At 41.8% G+C, this 22,082-nt stretch overlaps 1 protein-coding gene across 1 annotated transcript in view; it reads left to right on the forward strand.

Moving 5' to 3' along the window:
• The window catches only part of CLNK (cytokine dependent hematopoietic cell linker), a 102,607-nt gene that overhangs the window by 79,658 nt on the left and 867 nt on the right, over positions 1 to 22,082 (forward strand). Inside the window, exons 11-15 of the mRNA XM_073574741.1 lie at positions 898 to 1,008; positions 8,740 to 8,787; positions 9,099 to 9,224; positions 12,729 to 12,806; positions 21,046 to 21,201. Of these exons, the coding sequence (XP_073430842.1) occupies positions 898 to 1,008; positions 8,740 to 8,787; positions 9,099 to 9,224; positions 12,729 to 12,806; positions 21,046 to 21,201 (519 nt within the window). The remainder of the gene's footprint in view (positions 1 to 897; positions 1,009 to 8,739; positions 8,788 to 9,098; positions 9,225 to 12,728; positions 12,807 to 21,045; positions 21,202 to 22,082) is intronic.

Genomic DNA, 22,082 nt, shown 5'->3' on the forward strand with positions numbered 1-22,082 from the left:
CCACGATACACAGATGGCAGTGCTGACTACAAGTCTCATTAACATCTTCTGGTCTCGCTGAGACCAGGTGACAATGATGAAAGCTGCATTCAGCACCTGGCGATTAGGAACAGTGCTAACTGTACAGCTTTTCCCAGGTTCTGGTACATGTCACACTGACACAGCACAGAGATGGCACACGGATGCCACACGGATGCCACACAGATTATATACATTGACACGATAGCACCAGTACTGGTAATATCCGGACGTGTGAAGGGGGCCTTAGATCTTTAGGTGAAGTTACTGATTACTGCTGTAAACTAATACAGCTAAAAGGCCACAAATCTTTCAAAGGTTATAATATATCTAGAGTATCAGTACTCTGCCATTTTAGTTACCATATTTTTCGGACCATAAAATGCACTTTTTCCCAAAAATAACTGAGTTTCAGTTATCTAAAACTTATTTTTCTTGAGACCATAAAACAGAAATACAATTTTAAGATCAAAGGACTGGACCAATCTGCCCTAATTTTACAGCATCGGTAAATCACGTGCTTCTGAGAGTTTTAGACCTGGTTTCAGCTTTCTGCAAGCGAAGATTTTCATTGAAATTCACAAAAAAAACAGAATACAAAAGTAACCAAGTTCCAGCTCTCTAGGACCTGCCATTCCCCACATATTTGCAAAATAATAAAATACAAAAGCAAATATTAATAGAAAACTTTTCAAGACGCCAGTAAAGAGAGCAAATGTTTGTGAATAACAACCTCACTGATATGAAGCCAACTGATATGTCGGCCTCATAACAATAGCACAATGACCACACAAAAAACAGCAATCTGGGTAATTCTACTAATAAATATAATGTATATAACAATATGTACAACCCAACTTTAATAATTTTTCTCGGTAGAAAACAGAAACAGATTGGGCCTCAGAGAGAATGACCATGCACAGAGGTATTGAGCAGATTCATCAATTGCCACATCCACTCATCATTGCCAAAGTCCCAGCTACCGAAAAGGCAAGTGTTATAAGACAGTAACTCACATCTTCGACCTCCATATGTCTATTAAGTGTCACTTTATTACTTTGGACAGAAGGTAAAAGGACAATTTTAAGGTCACAGCGGGCCACTTTATAGTGAAATTAAGTTCATTCCATTTCTGAATTATAGCCCCAACAGTGCTCACTGGAACCTTCATTAGTTTACAAAGTCTTCTGTAACCAATGCCACCAGTATGTTTTGCAACAATAATGTTGCGAATGTCTTCAGACAGCTCACTGGTTTTATCCATCATAAGATGTTTCTTGTGTGGCACCTAAGTAACAAGACACCTTTTCATAGGATAATGCCATCAGTTGAGCCAGCTGATATTATTTTTCACTAAGTGACAGGATTGTTTTTTTAAATACTGATAGACTTCAGCTGGTTTCATGACTTTCCATGGCTTTTTGCACCTAACTTTCTTCATGTGTTCAATACTTTTCTCTGTCATTTCTCATTATTACACATAATTTAAATCATGGAAATCTATGGTTTGATAATAATATATTAATAATAATCTTTATTTATATAGAGCCAACATATTCTGCCGCGCTTTACAGTTTAACAGTTTCAAAACACAAGTCATAAGTAACAACACTAACAACACAAAAATTAAAGGATAGAGGGGTGTCCTTAATGCCTAGTGACTGGAGCCTAGAGAGTAGGAGACAGTGGTCAACAGTGTCAAAAGCTGCAGAAAGGTTGAGAAGAATGAGCAGAGAGTGTTCACCATTACATTTTGCTGTCAGAAGGTCATTGGTAACTTTGATGAGTGCAGTTTCAGTTGAATGTAGGGGGCGGAAGCTGGACTGTGAAGAGTCTAGGAGGGAGTGAGTGGAGAGGTAACGGGTAAGTTGGGAGTAGGCTAGGCACTCAAAAAGTTTAGAGATGAAGGGGAGATTGGAGACTGGTCTGTAGTTGTTTGTGCAGGAATGGTCAAGAGTGGATTTCTTTAGTAATGCAGTAACGATAGAGTGTTTGAAGGAGGATGGGAAAATGCCCGAGGAGAGGGAGAGATTAAAGATTGTAGTTAGGTGAGTTGTGATGACTGGAGAGAGAGACTGGAGGAGATGTGCGGCAATGGGGTCGATAGTGCATGTAGTTGGACGAGAAGAAGAGAGGAATCTGAAGACTTCTTCTTCTGTGATGGGATCAAATGTGGAAAGTGAGCCAAGGGAAATGCAGGGAGGGATGGGAGTCACAGTACTTGGTGGTTGGGAGCAAATTTCCTAATGGATATTATCTATTTTCTCTATAAAGTGGGAAGCCAGGTCATCCGCACAAATGTCTGTGATAGGGGCTTGTGCTTTTGGCCTGAGGAGGGAGTGAAAGGTGTCAAAAAGTTTCTTGGGGTTGTTGGCTAGTGAGGAGATCAGGGTGGTAAAGTTGGTCTGTTTAGAGAATTGAAGGGCAGAGTTATAGGTTCTTAACATAAATTTGATGTGGATGAAATCTGCTGGTGTGTGGGGTTTTCTCCATCGGTGTTCAGCACTCCTAGAGTATCGCTGGAGCAGTCGAATTTGCGATGTGAACCAGGGCTGTTAAACTCTGTGTTTGGAGGTTCTGAAGGTGAGGGGCGCTACCTGGTCAAGGGTGATCCTAAGAGTGTCATTGTAGTGATTAACAGCCAGATTGGGACAGGAAAATGAGGAGATTGGGGACAGGGAAGATTGTAGGGAGTCTGAAAGTGTCTGAGGGTTAATGGCTTGTAGATTTATGAATGTGCGATAGGTAAGAGTGTGCAGGGGTGGGCGAGGATTTGTGAGCGTAAAGGAGAGAATTTTGTGGTCAGAGAGGGGAAGCATTGAGTTATTTAGGTAGGAGACTGAGCAGAGCCGAACAAAGACCAGGTCAAGGGCGTTACCATCTTTGTGTGTCTCAGAGGTTGAGAGCTGTGAGAGGCCAAGAGAAGTGGTTAGTGTAAGAAGCTGGGATGCAGCTGTGGGAGTAGGGCTGTTAATGGGGATGTTGAAGTGTCCCAGGATAAGGGTTGGTAGTTCTGAGGATATGAAGTGCGGCAGCCAGGCTGAGAAGTGGTCAAGGAAGTGGGTGGTTGAGCCTGGGGGCCGGTATATGACCACTACTCTGAGGGGGAGGGGATGGAAGAGCCTGATGGTGTGGACCTCAAAAGAAGGGAATGAGAGTGATGGAACTGGGGGGATGACCTGGAAAGTGCATTGTGGGGACAGGAGTATGCCGACTCCACCACCAGGTCTGCTTGTTGGTCTTAGGAATGGGTGAATTGTAAGCCACCATGGGAAATGGCAGCAGGGGAGACAGTGTCAGAGTCCTGAATCCAGGTTTCAGTGAGGGCCAACAGATTCAGAGAGTTGTTCAGAAAGTAGTTGTGCAGGAAAGGAAGTTTGTTACATACAGACCGTGGATTCCAGAGGGCACAATTGAAAGAAGGAGATGAAGGAATGCAAGTAATATTATTAAGATTATTATGGTTTTGATATGGGGTAGGGTAGGGGTTGAGGTTGGAGGGATGTTGGACCAGGGTTGGGGGAGATGTCCCCTGAAATTAGTAGAAGTAGGAACATACAGAGCAAGTAGTTCTTTGAAATGTTAGAAGTTTTTTTGTGCAATGTGTTTGGGCAAGAAGGGCTGAGGTTTTTTAGGAAGATGAGAAGTGCATTGGAGCTGTACATGGGAGAGGAAAGTATAGAGGGGCTGATGTGTATGAGTGGTGATGGAGGGGGGATGGGGCGGTGAATGTGGATGGCAAGGTAACACAAGAGTATAGAAATAAAGGACATGGTTAAAAAGGAGAGCAAAGTGTGATTTACCTGACTCCTGCCCTGACTAACTGTCATGGAGTAACTGTGTTTTGCTGGCTGCTTAGCTAATGCGATGCTTTGCTTAAAGCGTGCGACCCCTCCCTTTGATCTCTTTGCCTGTGCGGAATGGATGGGTTATTACTGACATCTGGCTCGTATCTTAGTTTCTTTACAAATGGCATAACAGTTATGTTCAATAAAGATGCAGCGTAACAGAGTATTTCTTCTACCACTGTCAATATCCCACAGTATCCCGCGCTCTTTCCTGAACAGATAAAGTTCTCCAAAACCGGTTTGACATGTTGCCCTGTAGCGCACTCCTCACTAGCTGCCTACCGGAATCATGGTATATGCATGTATTTCTAGATAATGATGGGATTATCTACATATGTAGCTGCATATTCTTTGTGGGGGAGTAGAATTAGGTCCATCAGTCTTTGAAAGGAGACTGGGGCACAATGTGGGACAAAAGGAAGAACAACATATAATACAAATGGAGTGGAAAAAGAAGTCTTGTCTTTAACCGATGCAGCTAGAGGACCTGCCAAAAGCCTGTAGTAAGATCAAGAGTGGATTTATACCTCAAAGGCCCAAATGTTTCAGTCAATCCTGGGAATCGGTCAAACATAAAATTTAGACATTTCAATTAACTTCCTGAAATCGTAACAAAACCTTGGACTGCCTCTGGTTTTGAAATGAGGACATTTGGATTTGATCAACCACTTTGTGACTATTCTTTTACTCCTAGAAATATATATAGTTTTTTTTACATTTCCTCTAAAATAGCCTGCTACACGATATGGCCTTAATTTAACCTTTTGGCCAGACTCAGCCGCAATATCACATTTCAAGAGATAGGTTTCATCTCCCAATATCTTCCCTCACGTAATCTTCGATCCTCCCACAACCTCCTACTCTCCTCCACACTTATTCATTCCTCACACAACCGCCTCCAACATTTGTCCCGAATATCCCCTATCCTCTGGAATACCATGCCTCACCACGTCCGGTTATCCACCACCCTTGGATCCTTCAAACCCATCTTTTCAGGAAAGCTTACAGCCTGCGATAACCATTCTGCCACCTCACCACCGCCTGAGCTGCTGCACCCGCGACCTTCTGTCTCTTCCCCACTATCCCGTAAAATGTAAGTCCGCAAGGACAGGGTCCTCTCCCCTCTGTACCAGTCTGTCATTAAAAATTTGTTTACTGTTAACAATATTTATAACTTTGTATGTAACCCCCCTTCCCATGTACATCACCATGGAATTAATGGCGCTATATAAATAATAATAATAATAATAATAATCTTGCACTTCAGGAAAGATCTCTCTTTTTTTTATCAAACCCTCTTGCTTTTTTAGCTTTTTTAAGTTTGGACCGCAGACAAGATTTTTGAAATATAAACTGGTGGTAAAACATGGCTAGTAGTGATGAGCGAGTATACTCGTTGCTCGGGTTTTTCCGAGCATGCTCTGGTGGCCTCCAAGTATTTTGGCGTGCTCGGAGATTTTGTTTTTGTCGTCTCATCTGCTTGATTTTCGACTGCTAGACAGCATGAATATATGTGTGGAATGCCTGTTTGTTAGGGAATTCCCACATGTATTCAGCCTGTCTACAAGTCGCAAATCATTCAGATGAGATGACGAAAACTAAATCTCCGAGCACGCCAAAATACCCGGAGGACACCCAAGCATGCTTGGGAAAACCCGAGCAACGAGTATACTCGCTCATCACTATTGGCTAGGCAACGCTCATGACTTATATACAGCAGAGAACCTTTCGATTGTAGCAGCGTTTGATTAAATTGCTGTGATATATTTGGAGAAGGTCTACTTTCCCTCTACTTTTTTTTATCTGAATTCATATGGACCTTGTCATTTTGCTAATACCTTACTTTCAGCTGTAAGCACCAGAACTAAAGGGGGTTTAACACACAGCGACATCGCTGGCAATATCGCTAAAGCGTTACCGATTTTGTGACGCAGCAGCGATATTGCTAGCGATATCGCTATGTGTTATACTTACCTCCGACCGGCTCCCCCGCTGTCTGTCGCTGATCGCGTGAGATCGGCCGGGTCCATTTCTCGTCGGGCGCTTCCTGCTGGCGCCGACGAGCGACGAGAGGACGCGGGCGGGAGGACGTGAGCATCTCTGCGTGTGAAAGGTAAGTAACGACCGCTGCTGCGTCGCTACATCGCTAGAGAGATCTGCCTGTTTGGCAGCTCACTAGCGGCCATTTAGCGATGCACCAGCAATCCTGACCGGGTCGTATCGTGGTCGGATCGTTGGTGCATCGCTAAATGTAAAGGGGCCTTTACACTTGGTCTCCTGGCTAAAAGGATTTGATCTTAGCAGACCTGTTGTAGATTATTTCCTGAGATTCTTGAGCCCACTGCATATAGTATCGGATAATCGGCATAGCTGCTGCAATTCTGATTTGTATGTTCAATCATTCACCTATGAGGCATAGGCTCTTGTTTCCATATCTCTTTAGCTATGTCTAAGAGACTTCGGTGATGTCATCCATTAAAGGGTTCAAACATAGTAAAGTCGGTGGAAACTCTAAGATCGATAACATGAAAGAGGGTAAAAGACAGTCACAATCTTTTCCATCTTTTCCATATTTAACAACCAACGCTTTAAAAAATTCTTTCTAATATGCTACCAAATCTTTCCAGCAGATCATCTGTCTGGAGATGGTACACTGAGGCATGCAAATTTGTCATCATAGACTTTAGTTTCCTGGTCAGTTTTGAAACAGTGTGCTCTTGCAATAACTTTGGATGTGGTGTTCCAAAGAGGTATTGCCTCTGGAAAATGGGTGACATAGTCTAGAACCACTAATATGGGCTGGTGAACCCTTGCGAAATTAGAAAGAAGCCCTACCAGATACATATCAATGCGCTCAACCGAACCTCAAATTAAAGGGTAGTGGTATTAGTGGATTGCAAAGAGTGGCTGAGTAGTTTCTCTCTTTTTTATTCAACCCCCAACCCCCAGCCCCCAGATGCCTCCTTAGTGTATGTGAATGAGCCAGTTCCAATCATGCAAACTCAAGACTGGCAAACAAGTTGTTCTATAATCTCGGTTTGAGATTTCTTTAACCTGTAAAGAAATTCATCTTGTACAGCAACTGGAGGATATACCAAATTATTGCCTGTCTCTTGGGATACATCATTGATTACTTTGATACTCTTCTTGGCATTCACTAGATTTAGGACCCATCATTGTTCTGTAGCAAAAGTTACCCCAGGAGATTTACAATTCGCAAAGAAAAGAATCTCAGGGTTTTTTTTTTAAATCTGAGTCCTCAGATAGGACATGCAAAGGAAAAAATATCAGGCTGTTCTAGTACCAGTGCCACAATATGATCAGGTTCAGCAGGTACATCAATTATATTACAGAGAACTCTTTGTTTTCCCACAATTTCCAAGATAAAGGGAAATCACAACCTATGATAATCCAGTGCAAAAAGATTTTAATAACCCCCTACTTCATGGCTCACAGACTACCTGCAGTTTATATTGTTGAAAGACTGCAATAGGATAGTCTTTATAAACAACCCCCAATCAATGGGTCTGGAGTCTGTCAGAGTACACAAGACTGGTGGGTACTAAACAGATAAGACCACAAAAGTCCAGCACCGCTGTATCCTCACCAGCATGGAATGGATAGTAAGGTCGCAAACCACTCACTCCACAATTTGGTCTGCCATTAAGCTCTGCAGGCTGCATCCAGTTATTGATGTGGTGGAATAGATCACATATTTCTGATCTTGCTGACTTTTTAGGATCATATTCCCAGGGATACAGTCTCTGTGCTCAGACTGCCAGGGAAACATCCAGCCTAGCTTGGCATTTGCTTTTGCAGCCTGTATCCACAGGTCTAAGTAAGCCTTTTCCAGTTCTCCAGTTAAAAAGAGGGACAACATGTTAGACCTGAAGCCTCTGTTACTCCAGCTCTATTCCCCTCTCAGTGCCAACTCCTTCGGCTTGACTGACAGACTATATGTTGTGTGACATCAAGCAAAAGAGCCGTCAGGATGTGAAGCTTAATGGGGAATAGAGCTGGAGTGACAGAGGCTTCGGATCTACCAGAGCCCTTCAGCCTCAGTTGTATATCCGTTCAAATGCTGACTTATCAGTAATGGAGGCACAGACTGGCCATTTAAAGGTATTATTGGACTTGTCTTTGAAAGACCTACAAGTGCACATAAATCGTTTGAGGCTTAAATCCTTCTGACAGATTCCCTTTAGGTGCACTATCTGTTTAAAAGTGCTGTTTCTTTATGCATACTGTACTATCTCTTTAACGATCCTTATGCCAACATCCTAATCATTATATGTGGGGATTTAACTCACTGGTTAAAGAGACAGACTACAAATATCCAAAGGTCAACTCCTTTCCAGCTTTTATTAGTATAAATTCCGTACACCCAACATATATATATAGTATGGCTTTGATACATCAAAGCTTTCCTTGCATAAAATTGGCATAAAAAGCTTTGAAAAGTCACAAAATTTTGTGCAACATGACGCTGTAGATAGATTTTGCAAAATTTGGCTTGTGAAACCATTTTGCTCAGTTGACAAAGTGGGCAGAGCTGGAGTAGGACAGGGGAGTGATGGTGCGTAGTGACCTCCCTTGTCAAATTCATGGCAAATGGTGGCGCACCTTACACCATAAACCTTACTCCAGTCAGCGACATACATATGGAGGTGCACAACACTTCACGTCTCGCCTGATTCATTAAGAGACATGTGCCTCTAAATGAATCAGGAACCTTGCACCCATCCTGTCCCCTCATCAAGACCGGTGTGATACCGAGAGACTAATTTGAGGCCTTTTGCCATGTATATATGAAAACCTAGGTGACACATAATAATATGTATATTTTTGTATAACTTTTGTACTTTTGTAACAGAAACAGATAGGGCCTTTTGTAGGAAAAGAAGTAAAAATTTATGGGAAGGTGAGGTGTGGCTTGAGATGCAAAATTTTGGTGCACATTCCTGGCACAAATTACGTCAAATTTTGGATGGTGTCAACTGAGATTATGCAGTCTAAAAATGTGCCAGATTTTTCATTCAGTATTGGCCACTGTTTACACTGTCTAAAAATTAGCCCATTTTAGTAAACCTGCCCAGGTATTTTAAAATTTGGTAAAAATTAAAATGAAAGTTGTTTTTTTCTTTAAGAATGGTAAAAACAAGATGTTAAAATAGTCTGACATGCTGAGTTGAGTAAAAATGGTCACATTTCCATTATTCAATATATCACTAGAAGACAGAAACAAGACACATGTCATATCCCAGTGTACAAAGTTATAAGGACAGTGCGGAGGACCTAAGCATGGCAGAACGTCTCCAGAAACAGTTACAATGCTTTAATGATAAAACTGCCAGCATGGTGAGTTATGGTAATCACTGACTAAGGTTCCAACTGCATAAACTATATACATATGAGTATGAATATAAATATATTTCACATTTTATATTTTACTTTCCAATACATTTAAAAGAAGGGTATGCTGACACATACTACCGTGACAGAATCCAAAGGAAAACTCTTTTTTCCTCCATGAAATGAATTAACCAATATGGGCATGCAACATATGCACCAGGAGATATACTCTGCATGTGTGCCAAAATGCAAGGATTGAAAGCAAAGTAGCAGTACCCTTAGTCGAGTTTCTCAACATGGTGAATTTGCCATCGATCAGCGGTGATCTGTCTACTACATAAGAAGCACAGTGCTTACAAGCTCTTTTGAATAGAACATGTAACCACGAATCTAAACCTGGCCAAATGACTGGCTTCTTTGATGCTACAGTGGCAAAACTGACTCATCTGGCAGCAATAGATAGCGCACTTTAGTCCAGCGACACGACGATGCTACTGGTCCAAACGTTCAATCAAGCAGGAACGCACTGTCCCTCAGCCTTCAGAAGGCAGGGGAGTGGTCCTCTCCTGCAGATGTTGGCAAAATACCTTTATTGTGTTAATTTTGGCCATACCAGCTAATTTTGGAGGGACCTGCCAACCATCTAAAGTGTTTTGGTCCAGCGACACAACAATGCTACTGGTCCAAACGTTCAATCAAGCAGGAACGCACTGTCCCTCAGCCTTCAGAAGGCAGCGGAGTGGTCCTCTCCTGCAGATGTTGGCAAAATCCCTTTATTGTGTTAATTTTGGCCATACCAGCTAATTTTGGAGGGACCTGCCAACCATCTAAAGTGTTTTGGTGCAGCAACACAACAATGCTACTGGTCCAAAAGTTCAATCAAGCAGGAGTGCACTGTCCCTCAGCAAGCAGAAGGCAGGGGAGTGGTCCTCTCCTGCAGAAGATGTTGGCAAGACCCCTTTATTGTGTTAATGTTGGCCAAACCTGCTAATTTTGGAGGGACCTGCCAACCATCTGAAGTGCATGAGGACCTCACTTACAATGTTGACAGAGAAAGGGATTAGGAATAGATTATAATGCCTGATATTTCTGTTCTGGTAGAAGATAAGAAGCCAACAGAGGAGACTCCCAGTGGTTCTACACATTGACAACACACAAAGCCTGTCCTAACCAAGCATGAATGTGTGAGAGGTTGTTGACTGCTATTGAATGTTCGTGGTTGCCTAAAGAGAAGCAGTTAGTATGTTGCACCTACCCTCCATACTTATTATAGCGCCCCCTACTCACTTGATTGCTTCTCAAAATATCCACTTAATGTTGCTGTGATTGGTTAAGGTTGGTTGGATTCAGACACTGAATTGCGTGTGACCATTAGCAATAGATGCATTTCGTGAAACTTCTGAGAAGGAATAAAAAATGAACACTAGAGGGCACTAAAACAAGTATATAACAGCAATATCTATACCAAGAAGATGGTTAATTTTTAGATTTTTAGGAGTTATAACATAATGTTTTAAGAAAGGAATTTATTGTCTCCTGAAATATTTCAGAAGACAATAGCTTCCCCTTTACATACCCGTAGGCTGACAATCATGCCATTTAGATATTAGCAGCTCTCTTCAAGTCAACCTCTCTCCAGATTCATGCTGCCCGGATTGATTGCATCCAGGTATATTTTACTCTAAAACATTGCAGCGTTTCAGAGAGAACATAGTTTGAAGAGGACTATAGGGAGCGGCTCGACTAGTCCAGCCCCACCCCCGAGCAGCCTCTCGCCAAACCGCCCAGTTGATTGTCAATTACAGTTGTGGCCAAAAGTATTGACACCCCTGCAATTCTGTCAGATAATACTCAGTTTCTTCCTGAATATTATTGCAAACACAATTTCTTTGGTATTATTATCTTCATTTAATCTGTCTTAAATGAAAAAACACAAAGAGAATTGTCCTAAAGCCAAATTGGATATAATTCCACACCAAACATAAAAAAGAGGGTGGACAAAAGTATTGGCACTGTTCGAAAAATCATGTGATGCTTCTCTAATTTGTGTAATTAACAGCACCTGTAACTTACCTGTGGCACCTAACAGGTGTTGGCAATAACTAAATCACACTTGCAGCCAGTTGACATGGATTAAAGTTGACTCAACCTCTGTCCTGTGTCCTTGTGTATACCACATTGAGCATGGAGAAAAGAAAGAAGACCAAAGAACTGTCTGAGGACTTGAGAAACCAAATTGTGAGGAAGCATGAGCAATCTCAAGGCTACAAGTCCATCTCCAAAGACCTGAATGTTCCTGTGTCTACCGTGCGCAGTGTCATCAAGAAGTTTAAAGCCCATGGCACTGTGGCTAACCTCCCTAGATGTGGACGGAAAAGAAAAATTGACAAGAGATTTCAACGCAAAATTGTGCGGATGTTGGATAAAGAACCTCGACTAACATCCAAACAACTTCAAGCTGCCCTGCAGTCCAAGGGTACAACAGTGTCAACCCGTACTATCCATCGGCGTCTGAATGAAAAGGGACTTATGGTAGGAGACCCAGGAAGACCCCACTTCTTACCCCGAGACATAAAAAAGCCTGGCTGGAGTTTGCCAAAATTTACCTGAAAAAACCTAAAACGTTTTGGAATGTTCTCTGGTCAGATGAGACAAAAGTAGAGCTTTTTGGGCAAAGGCATCAACATAGAGTTTACAGGAGAAAAAAAAGAGGCATTCAAAGAAAAGAACACGGTCCCTACAGTCAAACATGGCGGAAGTTCCCTGATGTTTTGGGGTTGCTTTGCTGCCTCTGGCACTGGACTGCTTGACCGTGTGCATGGCATTATGAAGTCTGAAGACTACCAACAAATTTTGCAGCATAATGTAGGGCCCAGTGTGAGAAAGCTGGGTCTCCCTCAGAGGCCATGGGTCTTCCAGCAGGACAATGACCCAAAACACACTTCAAAAAGCACTAGAAAATGGTTTGAGAGAAAGCACTGGAGACTTCTAAGGTGGCCAGCAATGAGTCCAGACCTGAATCCCATAGAACACCTGTGGAGAGATCTAAAAATGGCAGTTTGGAGAAGGCAACCTTCAAATATCAGGGACCTGGAGCAGTTTGCCAAAGAAGAATGGTCTAAAATTCCAGCAGAGCATTGTAAGAAACTCATTGATGGTTACTGGAAGTGGTTGGTTGCAGTTATTTTGGCTAAAGGTTGTGCAACCAAATATTAGGCTGAGGGTGCCAATACTTTTGTCTGGCCCATTTTTGGAGTTTTGTGTGAAATGATCAATGTTTTGCTTTTCGCTTCATTCTCTTTTGTGTTTTTTCATTTAAGACAAATTAAATGAAGATAATAATACCAAAGAATTTGTGTTTGTAATCATTTTCAGGAAGAAACTGAGTATTATCTGACAGAATTGCAGGAGTGTCAATACTTTTGACCACAACTGTATATTAGAAATACTGTAGATTGCATTACCATTTTAATCTATAGACTAAAAATATATTGTTGTTTTTTTTAACAGTTGCCAGAAAAGGACAGATGGTACCGAAATGAATACGACCGCTGTAAAGCAGAACGTGTTTTATATCAACAGAACAAAGTATGTGTTCATTATCGTAATATATCACATAATATATATATATATTTTTAAACTGTTTTTATTAATTTAACAAGGAAAAGGGGTACAAACAAACAATTACAGTATGTTCATGACATTAAACCATAATCCCACTTTTTCCCTTATCCCACCCCCCTCCCCTTCCTGCAAATGTCATCATTTAAAAAGATTCCTTAAATTGGTGCGTGTCCTCCAATGCTTTGGAGCAGGTACCATCTGGTGCTCTCGAATTGTTTCCTAAGTCTGTTCCTAGACTCTGTATCCAAGGAGGAAATAAGAAATGACCATGTGGTGAAAAACTTCTCTGCTAACCTTTCTTTGTTAGTCAAGGTTTCCAACCAGTCCATTTTAAACAGAAAATGAATTTTTTCTCAATATTAATGATTTTGACGGAACATTTGAGTTTAACCATTGATGTAATATACTTTTTCTTACTGCTGAGGCCCAAATCACTAACATGGCCTTGGTGTGCTTTGGTAATACTCTTGGGGTCTCCTCTAGAATATTAAAAATAGCCCATTGCGGGGTAAGCATAATATTTTTTATGATGGAATCTCAGATAACATAAGGACAGTGGAGTATACTGCATATGGCTATTTTATCCAATTTAACTCGGACAGATCTAAACTTCTCAAGAAGCTGAAATTCAAAAATGGGAACCAGTTACAACACACTTTATAATTCATTTATTCAATACATTTTAATATAAAGACTTGGGGACTTGTCTAGGATTAGAAAAAATATATATTACACATAGCGATATCGCTAGCAATTTCGATGTAACGTCACTGGTTTTGTGACGCAGCAGTGATATTGCTAGTGATATCGCTACATGTGATACTTACCTCCGACCATCTCCCCGCGCTGGTTATCGTTGATCGTGCGAGAACGTCCTGGACCGTTTCTCGTCGGCCACTTCCTGCTGGGCTTCCTGCGGCACCGACGAGCGACGCGTGGACGCGGGCGGGAGGACGTCAGGATCGCCTTGTATGTCAGGTAAGTAGCGACCCCCGACCGCTGCGATGTCGCTGGTGAGATTTGCCTGTGTGGCAGCTCACTAGCGACCACTTAGCGATCCATATCATTGTCGGGATCGCTGGTGCATCGCTTAGTGTGACAGTACCCTAACTTTTGCTTACAAGCTGTCTGGTCTTGGCAACCATCCCATTTTACTTACATGAGCCTGGGGGCTACAATACCAGAAAGACGAGAATGGCAGGTTTGGGGGCTTTTTTTTGTAACTCACAAGCCACTTATTGAATTAACATTTGTTTTTCAGTTTTGACTAACTTGTCAAAATGTCACTATTTTATAATGACAGCCAGGCTTCTTTATACTTTGTAAATTCTGTATATCTATAATTTTTCTTCCACATTGGTATCGTGAATTTGTTCAGGATTTTTCATCTGCCACAATAGGAAACAAATGAATGGAGAAGCTGCTTGATGGCAACTAGTTCCCTTTATATTCCAAAGGGTACGGTAGCTAATTGATATGTGGCTGAATTAAAGACGAGAGATGAGCAGATCAGGCAAACTTCAATTTGTGGAGAAGTTATTTTCTGCAGATTTAATGTCCCTTATTTTGTTCTGGGATCACTCACTTTTTATGTAAAAATTACTTTTGCTCACCTCTCCGCTCCTTAACGCCTCTCATCCGATCCATGTCGCATCTTCTGTGAGCGTTAAGAATGAGTATAGCTTCTTTTTTTCATTCTTTAACCTTTATAGTTTAGAAAAATGGCAGCCAGTAGAGTAGACGACATTTTCCTGAACCTGCGTGGAAGCCAATGACAAAATATACACATTTTAGCGAATTTGGACTTTTGTCAAATTTGAGTAGAATCCAATTCTAAATTTTTTAAATTTCTCCTCTCCAGTGCAGAGATGAGCTTGTAAAGTTTAGGTTATGATTTATGTTAACTCCGAGGGGTTTTTTTACCAGAGATTTGTCATTGTGGGCATGTAATTCTTCCCCTGCATGACACTGACTAATTATCAGCAGGCAGCAATATATAGGAGAAAAAAATAACACAGAGAACCTTCTAGTGGTTCCCCCTCCCCGTCACACCCACATGTCATGCCAGCTCCAGTGAGGGTGGTCATTATAAAATTGGTGGCAGTTGGGGGGATAATTGTTTTTAAGAAATTAATTGGATAAAGTCTGTGATTCTGGAAGTAGAATACTGACATCCGCAAATAGCATCACTCAATGCTTAAAGGTCCTGTCACACTTAGCGATGCACCAGCGATCCCGACCAGCAATATGACGCAGTCAGGATCGCTGGTGCATCGCTAAGTGGTCGCTAGTGAGCTGCCACACAGGCAGATCTCACCAGCGACATCGCAGGGGTCGGGGGTCGCTACTTACCTGTCAGACGAGGCGATCCTGACATCCTCCCGCCCGGCTCCACGCGCCGCAGGAAGTGGCCGACGAGAAACGGTCCAGGACGTTCTCGCGCGATCAGCGATAACCAGCGGGGGAGCGGTCGGAGGTAAGTATCAGACACACAGCGATATCGCTAGCAATATCGCTATAACGTCACAAAAACCAGTGACGTTATAGCGATATCGCTTAGTGTGACAGGCCCTTAACTCCTGCACGCCGCAGCCCATTTTCATTTTTGCGCTTCTGTTTTTTGCTCCCCTTCTTCCCAGAGCCATAACTTTTTTATTTTTCCTTCAATATGGCCGTGTGAGGGCTTTTTTTTTTGCGAGAAAAGTTGTACATTTGAACGACACCATCGGTTTTACCATATTGTGTACTGGAAAATGGGGAAAAAAATTCCAAGTGCGGTGAAATTGAAAAAAAAAGTGCATTTCCACAATAAAAATTTTTTTACCATGTTCACCAAATGCTAAAACTGACCTGCCATTATGATTCTCCAGGTCATCATGAGTTCATAAGCACCAAACATGTCTAGGTTCTTTTTTAGTTAAGTGGTGAAAAAAAAATCCAAAATTTGTTTAATAATAAAATTGCATCATTTTCCGAGACTCGTAGCGTCTCCATTTTTCGTGATTTGGGGCTGGGTGAGGGCTTATTTATTATCGTTTTTAATGATACAATTTTGGTGTACATGCAATCTTTTGATGGCCCGTTATTGCATTTTAATGCAATATTGCGAATATCAAAAAATTTAATTCTGGTGACCTGCTGTGATGTGGCACATGCGCCGATGGGTGGGATTAGTGACGCACTTCCGGGGTGTCACATTAAATGCCGTTGTCAGAGATTGACACAAAAATATAGAGCAAAAAAACATCCCAGATAAAAAGTAACAAATTTTATTATGAAAAATATTTATACACTGAAAAATGACAAAATAAGGCTACTTCCACACTTGCGTTTTTTTGCGCTGTGCAAACGTGCATAAAAAACGCATCATATTGTTTTTTGCGCATGTTTTTTGCAAAAAAAACGCATGCGTTTTTTTTACGCTGACGTGCGCATCACCATGCGCACGTCAGCGCTCCCATAGACTTTAATGGGTTTTTGTGTGAATTTTGTGCTCATTGCGTGCGCATGCGTTTTTTTGAGACAGGTCGGACGCACAAAAAATGCAACAGGATGCATTTTGTGTGCCCGGGCGCACACTACAAAAAAAGCATGAGCATACAAATGCGTACAAACGCATGACAATGCGCACCCATGTTAAGTATAGGAAAAAAAACGCATGCGCATTTATGCGCAAAAAAACACAAGTTTGAAACCAGCCTAATAGACATAGTGACAAAGTAGACAATTTGGAACATAGGTGTAAAGCAAAAAGACCTAAAGTATTTAAGTCGATGGGAAGACCAGTAGAGCAGAAGCAATTTGTATAAAGTGACTGCTCATATGGTTCATGCCTAACCAATATATTTCTCTCTAGTGCTATAACCTCTTAATGCCTCAGATACAGATGTATATAGAGATAATGATAAGTCATCAACCATAATTGAGAGGCAAAAGTGAAGAGTCAGCAGTGGAGAAATATATATCAATAACCCAAGTTTAAAGGGTGTATATCTCTTTAATAGAGCATGATCAGTGAGGAAAATGCTATGTAACACAGGTCTTACCCATGGTCTCCACTGAGGGTCAAATGCTGTCAGCCCCAATGTGCGTTTCATGTAGGCTTCCTCAGGGGGGGGCTGTAACTCACCCTTTATACTTGGGTTGTTGATATATACTTATCCATGAAGGTAAACTATGCCAAAAGTAAACTATTCCCGACCAATTCACCTCCCCCCGCTGTGACATTTTTGTATTTTTTCATGAACTCATATGAACTTTTTTGTTCAGAATAGTCACTATTTTTTCATACATAAAAAACTTTTCCAATAAATCATTTGATCAAATTGCTCTTGTGCCAAAAATGGATTGTTTCCCATATATCTTGCATTGGTGACCTGTGCTCATGCTTCAGTGTGGAAGCAAAGATGAACTTTGGAATCCTGAAAAACGCAATCAACAGCGCAGCAAACCTGCTTTTGTAAGTACCGTAGCTTCTTTACTGCAAGAGAGAAGGTTTTGTAGGCAGAAAAAAATGCAGCAAAAACGCAACATGTGAACATGGCCTAAGGGATCATTCACACATCACTTTTTCTCGTATGAGTGCTCTCTGTGTTTTTTATGGGTAGCACTAGCACGTGTGAAAATCTATGGTGCTGTTCACATGTCTGTTATTTTTAGAGGATCAATTTCTATGCTTAAAATCATGGAAACATGTCGAATATTGAATCGAGTGTCGGGTCAAACTTGACAATGCTTAGTCCAATATTAAATCACAAAACTCAAGATAAAAAGCGGACGGCACCGCTGTTACCGTGTAACTTCAAATGATGTGCGGCATACAGAAGCCCAGCAGCTGGGAATCTCGGGTGCCAGACCTGGAAACAGTCAATCCTGGGAATCCATGCAAAGAGAAAAGGTCACACTCATCGAGATTGAAGTTTCACTGATTTATTGACATATCATGAACATTTCAAATCGGGGGAGTGACATAAGGAGTGCAAGGAAGCCTGACAACAGCCGTTTCGCGCTGCTCGAGTTGAAGCACTCGAGCAGCGCGAAACGGCCGTTGTCAGCCTTTCTTGCACTCCTTATGTCACTCCCCCGATTTGAAATGTTCATGATATGTCAATAAATCAGTGAAACTTCAATCTCGATGAGTGCGACCTTTTCTCTTTGCATGGATTGACAATGCTTAGTTTATGGGTCTTTGAAAAAAAAAAGTCGGGACAGCACTCGAATGCCATCTGTGTGTTGTCTTTTTATCATGGACTGCTAGATAGGAAAAGATAGAAGAAACTTTTAATGTTTTTCATCCGAGAAAAAAATGATCAGACTTCAACCAAAACTCAGATGGTAAAAACTGATGCACTGACCAAACTCGGAAAGAAAAAAAAAAGAAAAACCACTTACGAAACTCAGACCAATTTTCTCATACGAGAAAATCATTGATGTGTGAATGAGGCCTTAAGTTGTTTTTCATTAATGTTGGATGTAACTTTTTTTATTTTTTTTTATTTCAAGGCTTTTGGTCGTGAAGATGCGTGTTTGATAGAATAGGACGTGACAAGTTGTCTTGTCATGCCGGATGCATATATATGAATTGGCCAAATGATGTGCTATGTAACTCCATTTCTTAAGCATTTTCTATATGATAATAATGGGGTTTACATTTAATATATTTAATGGCTGATTACCTATTACCACACTTTTAGATAGATTTAACCATGATAAAATGTGACTCTTTGGTAGAGTTGAGCGAATTTGTTCGGTTCCCTCTCATTCGGCAAGTTATAGCTCTTACAGAATAAGCTGAACCCCAACAAATTCGCTCAACTCTACTCTTTGGGAAGGTACATACACCTCAATGATCACAAAGAATCATGCATGGAACCGCCAACTAGACTCTTATGACTAGGAGCATCCATAAAGAGAATGATTCTTTCGAAATAAAATACCTATTGTTTAAATTTTGTTTTTATGCAAAATTGATTTTTTTTTTATCATTTTTTTTCCCATATAGTTTCATAGTTTTTACAGTGGAAGGTAGACAAAAATCCATCTAGCTCAATCTATACTCTAACATGTTGATTCAGAGGAAGACAAAAAAACTCATGATTTAGTTGCTAGCTTCCTCATATAAGGCTAGTTTCACACTAGTGTTTATTCCACGCAGCGCATGGCGCCACTAAGCCCCGCCCCCTGCCGGCTCCCTGCCCGCCCCATCCGGTCATCGTCGCCTACTATCGCACATGGACGCTTGCGATCCGCGCACCTTATCTTTAGCATAGGGTGCGCAGATCGTGCCCTGGCCGTGCTCTAGTAGGATTTTAGCGTGCACTGCGCACTTTTGAAGGTGCACCGAGCGCGCCGAAATGCAACATGCTGCGTTCGGTGCACACGGGCGCACCTTCAAAAGTGCGCAGCGCACACTAAAATCCTACTAGCGCACGGCCAGCGCACGATCTGCGCACCCTATGCTAAAGATAGGGTGCGCAGATCGCAAGCGTCCATGTGCGATAGTAGGCAGCGATGACCGGATGGGGCGGGCAGGGAGCCAGGAGGGGGCGGGGCTTAGAAGTGCCGTGCGCTGCGTGGAATAAACGCTAGTGTGAAACTAGCCTAAGACCAGGGTCTTATGACCGCATTATCAATCAGCAGAGCGATTTGGGCCGATTATGCCAATCACACTTTGATCAGAGTGTCGGCACAGTGTGATCTGATTTTCTCGGGTTAGAAGATGGAAAAAGAATTCTCCATCTTCTCCATTCTGTCAATCCATGAAAGCCAGAGTGCAGTCAGATGTCATCCGAGTGCAGTCTGACGGTTTCCCAAGAACTCATTCACATACTTGGTTGAGTGATATCCAAACAGCAGTTCCAACTCGGGCATGATGCGCTTTACTCCTCGGACCGAGCCGGAAAAAGTTTGGACATGTGCACAACCCCATAGAATAACTTAGGTCTGAGTGAGATCCAATGCTTTGTTGGATCGCACTTGGATCAAAAATACGTTCATGCACTTGAGCCCTTAAGGGAAGAACTCCTTGCCTATTCCACATACGGCAATCAGACTAGTTCCCTGAAACAAAAAAATAAAGCTGCACACTGATAACTATGCCTAGTACTATACTCATACCTTGCATTCTGTTCAGCAGCAACATGGGAATAGGCAGCAATAGACTGACTTCCACATAGAGAAAAAGTCCTTGTACGGGAGGAGGAGGTGATCTGTGATTTTTTTTTTCACCGTAAAAGTTTGGGCACCCCTGGTCAAAATGACTGCTATTGTGAACAGTTGAGGAAATTGAAGATGAAATGATCTCTAAAAGGCCTAAAGATCAAGAAGACACATTTCCTTTGTATTTTAGGCAAAAAAATATATATATTTACATTTTTTATACTTTAAAAATAATAAAAAGGAACATGGGCCTCTGCATAATTTTAGGACCCCTGCATGGTTAGTACCTAGTAGCACCCCCCCTTTTGCAAGTATCACATCTTGTAAACATTTTTTGTAGCCAGACAAATCTTTCAATTCTTGTTTGAGGGATTTTCATCCATTCTTCCTTGGAGAATTCTTCTAGTTCTGTGAGATTCCTGGGTCGTCTTGCTTCCTCTGCTATTTTGAGGTCTAGCCACAGATTTTCAAGGATATTCAGATCAGGGGACTGTGAGGGCCATTGTAAAACCTTCCGCTTACGCCTTTTGAGGTCATCTATTGTGGATTTTGACGTGTATTTGGATCATTATCCATTTGTAGAAGCCATCCTCTTTTCAGCTTCAGCTTTTTTTTTTTTTTACAGACGGTGTTATGTTTGCATCAAGAATTTGTTGAAATTACAGTTGGCGGGTCTCGCTCTCTCTTTTCACCTCCATCTCGTAGAGTGTAAGCTCTTGTGGTTGGCTGGATCCTCTCTCTCTCCTCTCCCCATGTGTATTTTACGAGCAATTACAAGATTTCCAGTATTGATATTAGTGCAATTTTTTTTTCTCCATGACTCAAAATTTTGGTAAGTCGGTGAATTCAAATTTCAAAAGATTCGCGCATCTCGATCCATGACTGTTAAACCGTTGTGGAGAGAGCAGTGTTTTCTTGGTCAATACGTCTTGACTGTATAATACTAGCACGCGCCAAGTACTTCACGCTTCCTTAACTGCCGTAATACAAATATCCTGATGTGTACTAGATAACTTGTGAGAAATACATTGCTTTGTTGTTGCAGGATGGGGCATTCCTGGTGAGGGACAACAGTCACAGAACTCCGAACGAGCCCTACGTTTTATCAGTCTACCATGACAATAAAGTGTATCACATCAAGATACGTTACCTGGACGACTGTCAGCAATATGTGCTGGGCACCGGACGCAGAGGAAACTACGTAAGCAATTAATCCCAGGGGTCTTAACTCGGGTCTCATTATTCATCTTCTACAAGGCTAGTGTCATTGTGCCCCAATGTAAGTTTATGGAGCAGAGCCCCTTACCTACAACTTCATTGCTATATTCAAGGTAATGAACATTTAGTATATCTGTCAGCAGAGTTTTGTTACTTAATCTGAGAGCAGCGTAATGTAGGGGCAGAGACCCTGATTCAAGTGATGTGTCACTTATTGGGTCTGCTTAGTGTAAGTTTCATTAAAACATTATTTTATCAGCAGGAGATTATCACTAGAGGACTACTTGACCTGCTGCCAGGTAGCCCAGTCACGCCTCTCCACACTGATTGGCAGCTATCTGCGCACAGGCAGAAACTGACCAATCAGTGGTGTAGGTGTGGTTATAAAGGCCTCAGAACTGCTAGATCTTCAGAAGATAAAGTAGAGATTTCATCAAAGTTGCAGCAAGCAGAACAGTAAGTGACACATCGCTGGAATGAGGGTCTCCCCCTCAACACCTATTGTTTGAATTGTTTCACGATAAAGATGTTTGTCCAGGAAATAATTAAAAATCTTAATTGGTGGTTTGGTGCATTATAAAATAAGAAGGCGATACTCACCTACTGACACTTACGAGGATCAAGCACATGGTGCTCCAGAAAGGAGATGTCACCGATCCAGCAGCAGGATTGCCGGTATCTGTGATTGGCTGCCATGGTCAACTGACTTCAGCAAGGCAGTGTCCAGTTTTGGGCGCCACATTTTAAAAAAGACATCAACAAACTGGAGCAAGTTCAGAAAAGAGCGACCAGAATGGTGACCGGTCTGCAAACCCTGTCTTATGAGGAAAGGTTGCAGGATTTGGGAATGTTTAGCTTGCAGAA

This window comes from Dendrobates tinctorius, unplaced genomic scaffold (assembly GCF_039654945.1).
Source record: "Dendrobates tinctorius isolate UK_male_01 unplaced genomic scaffold, ASM3965494v1 ptg000039l, whole genome shotgun sequence".
NCBI lineage: Eukaryota > Metazoa > Chordata > Amphibia > Anura > Dendrobatidae > Dendrobates > Dendrobates tinctorius.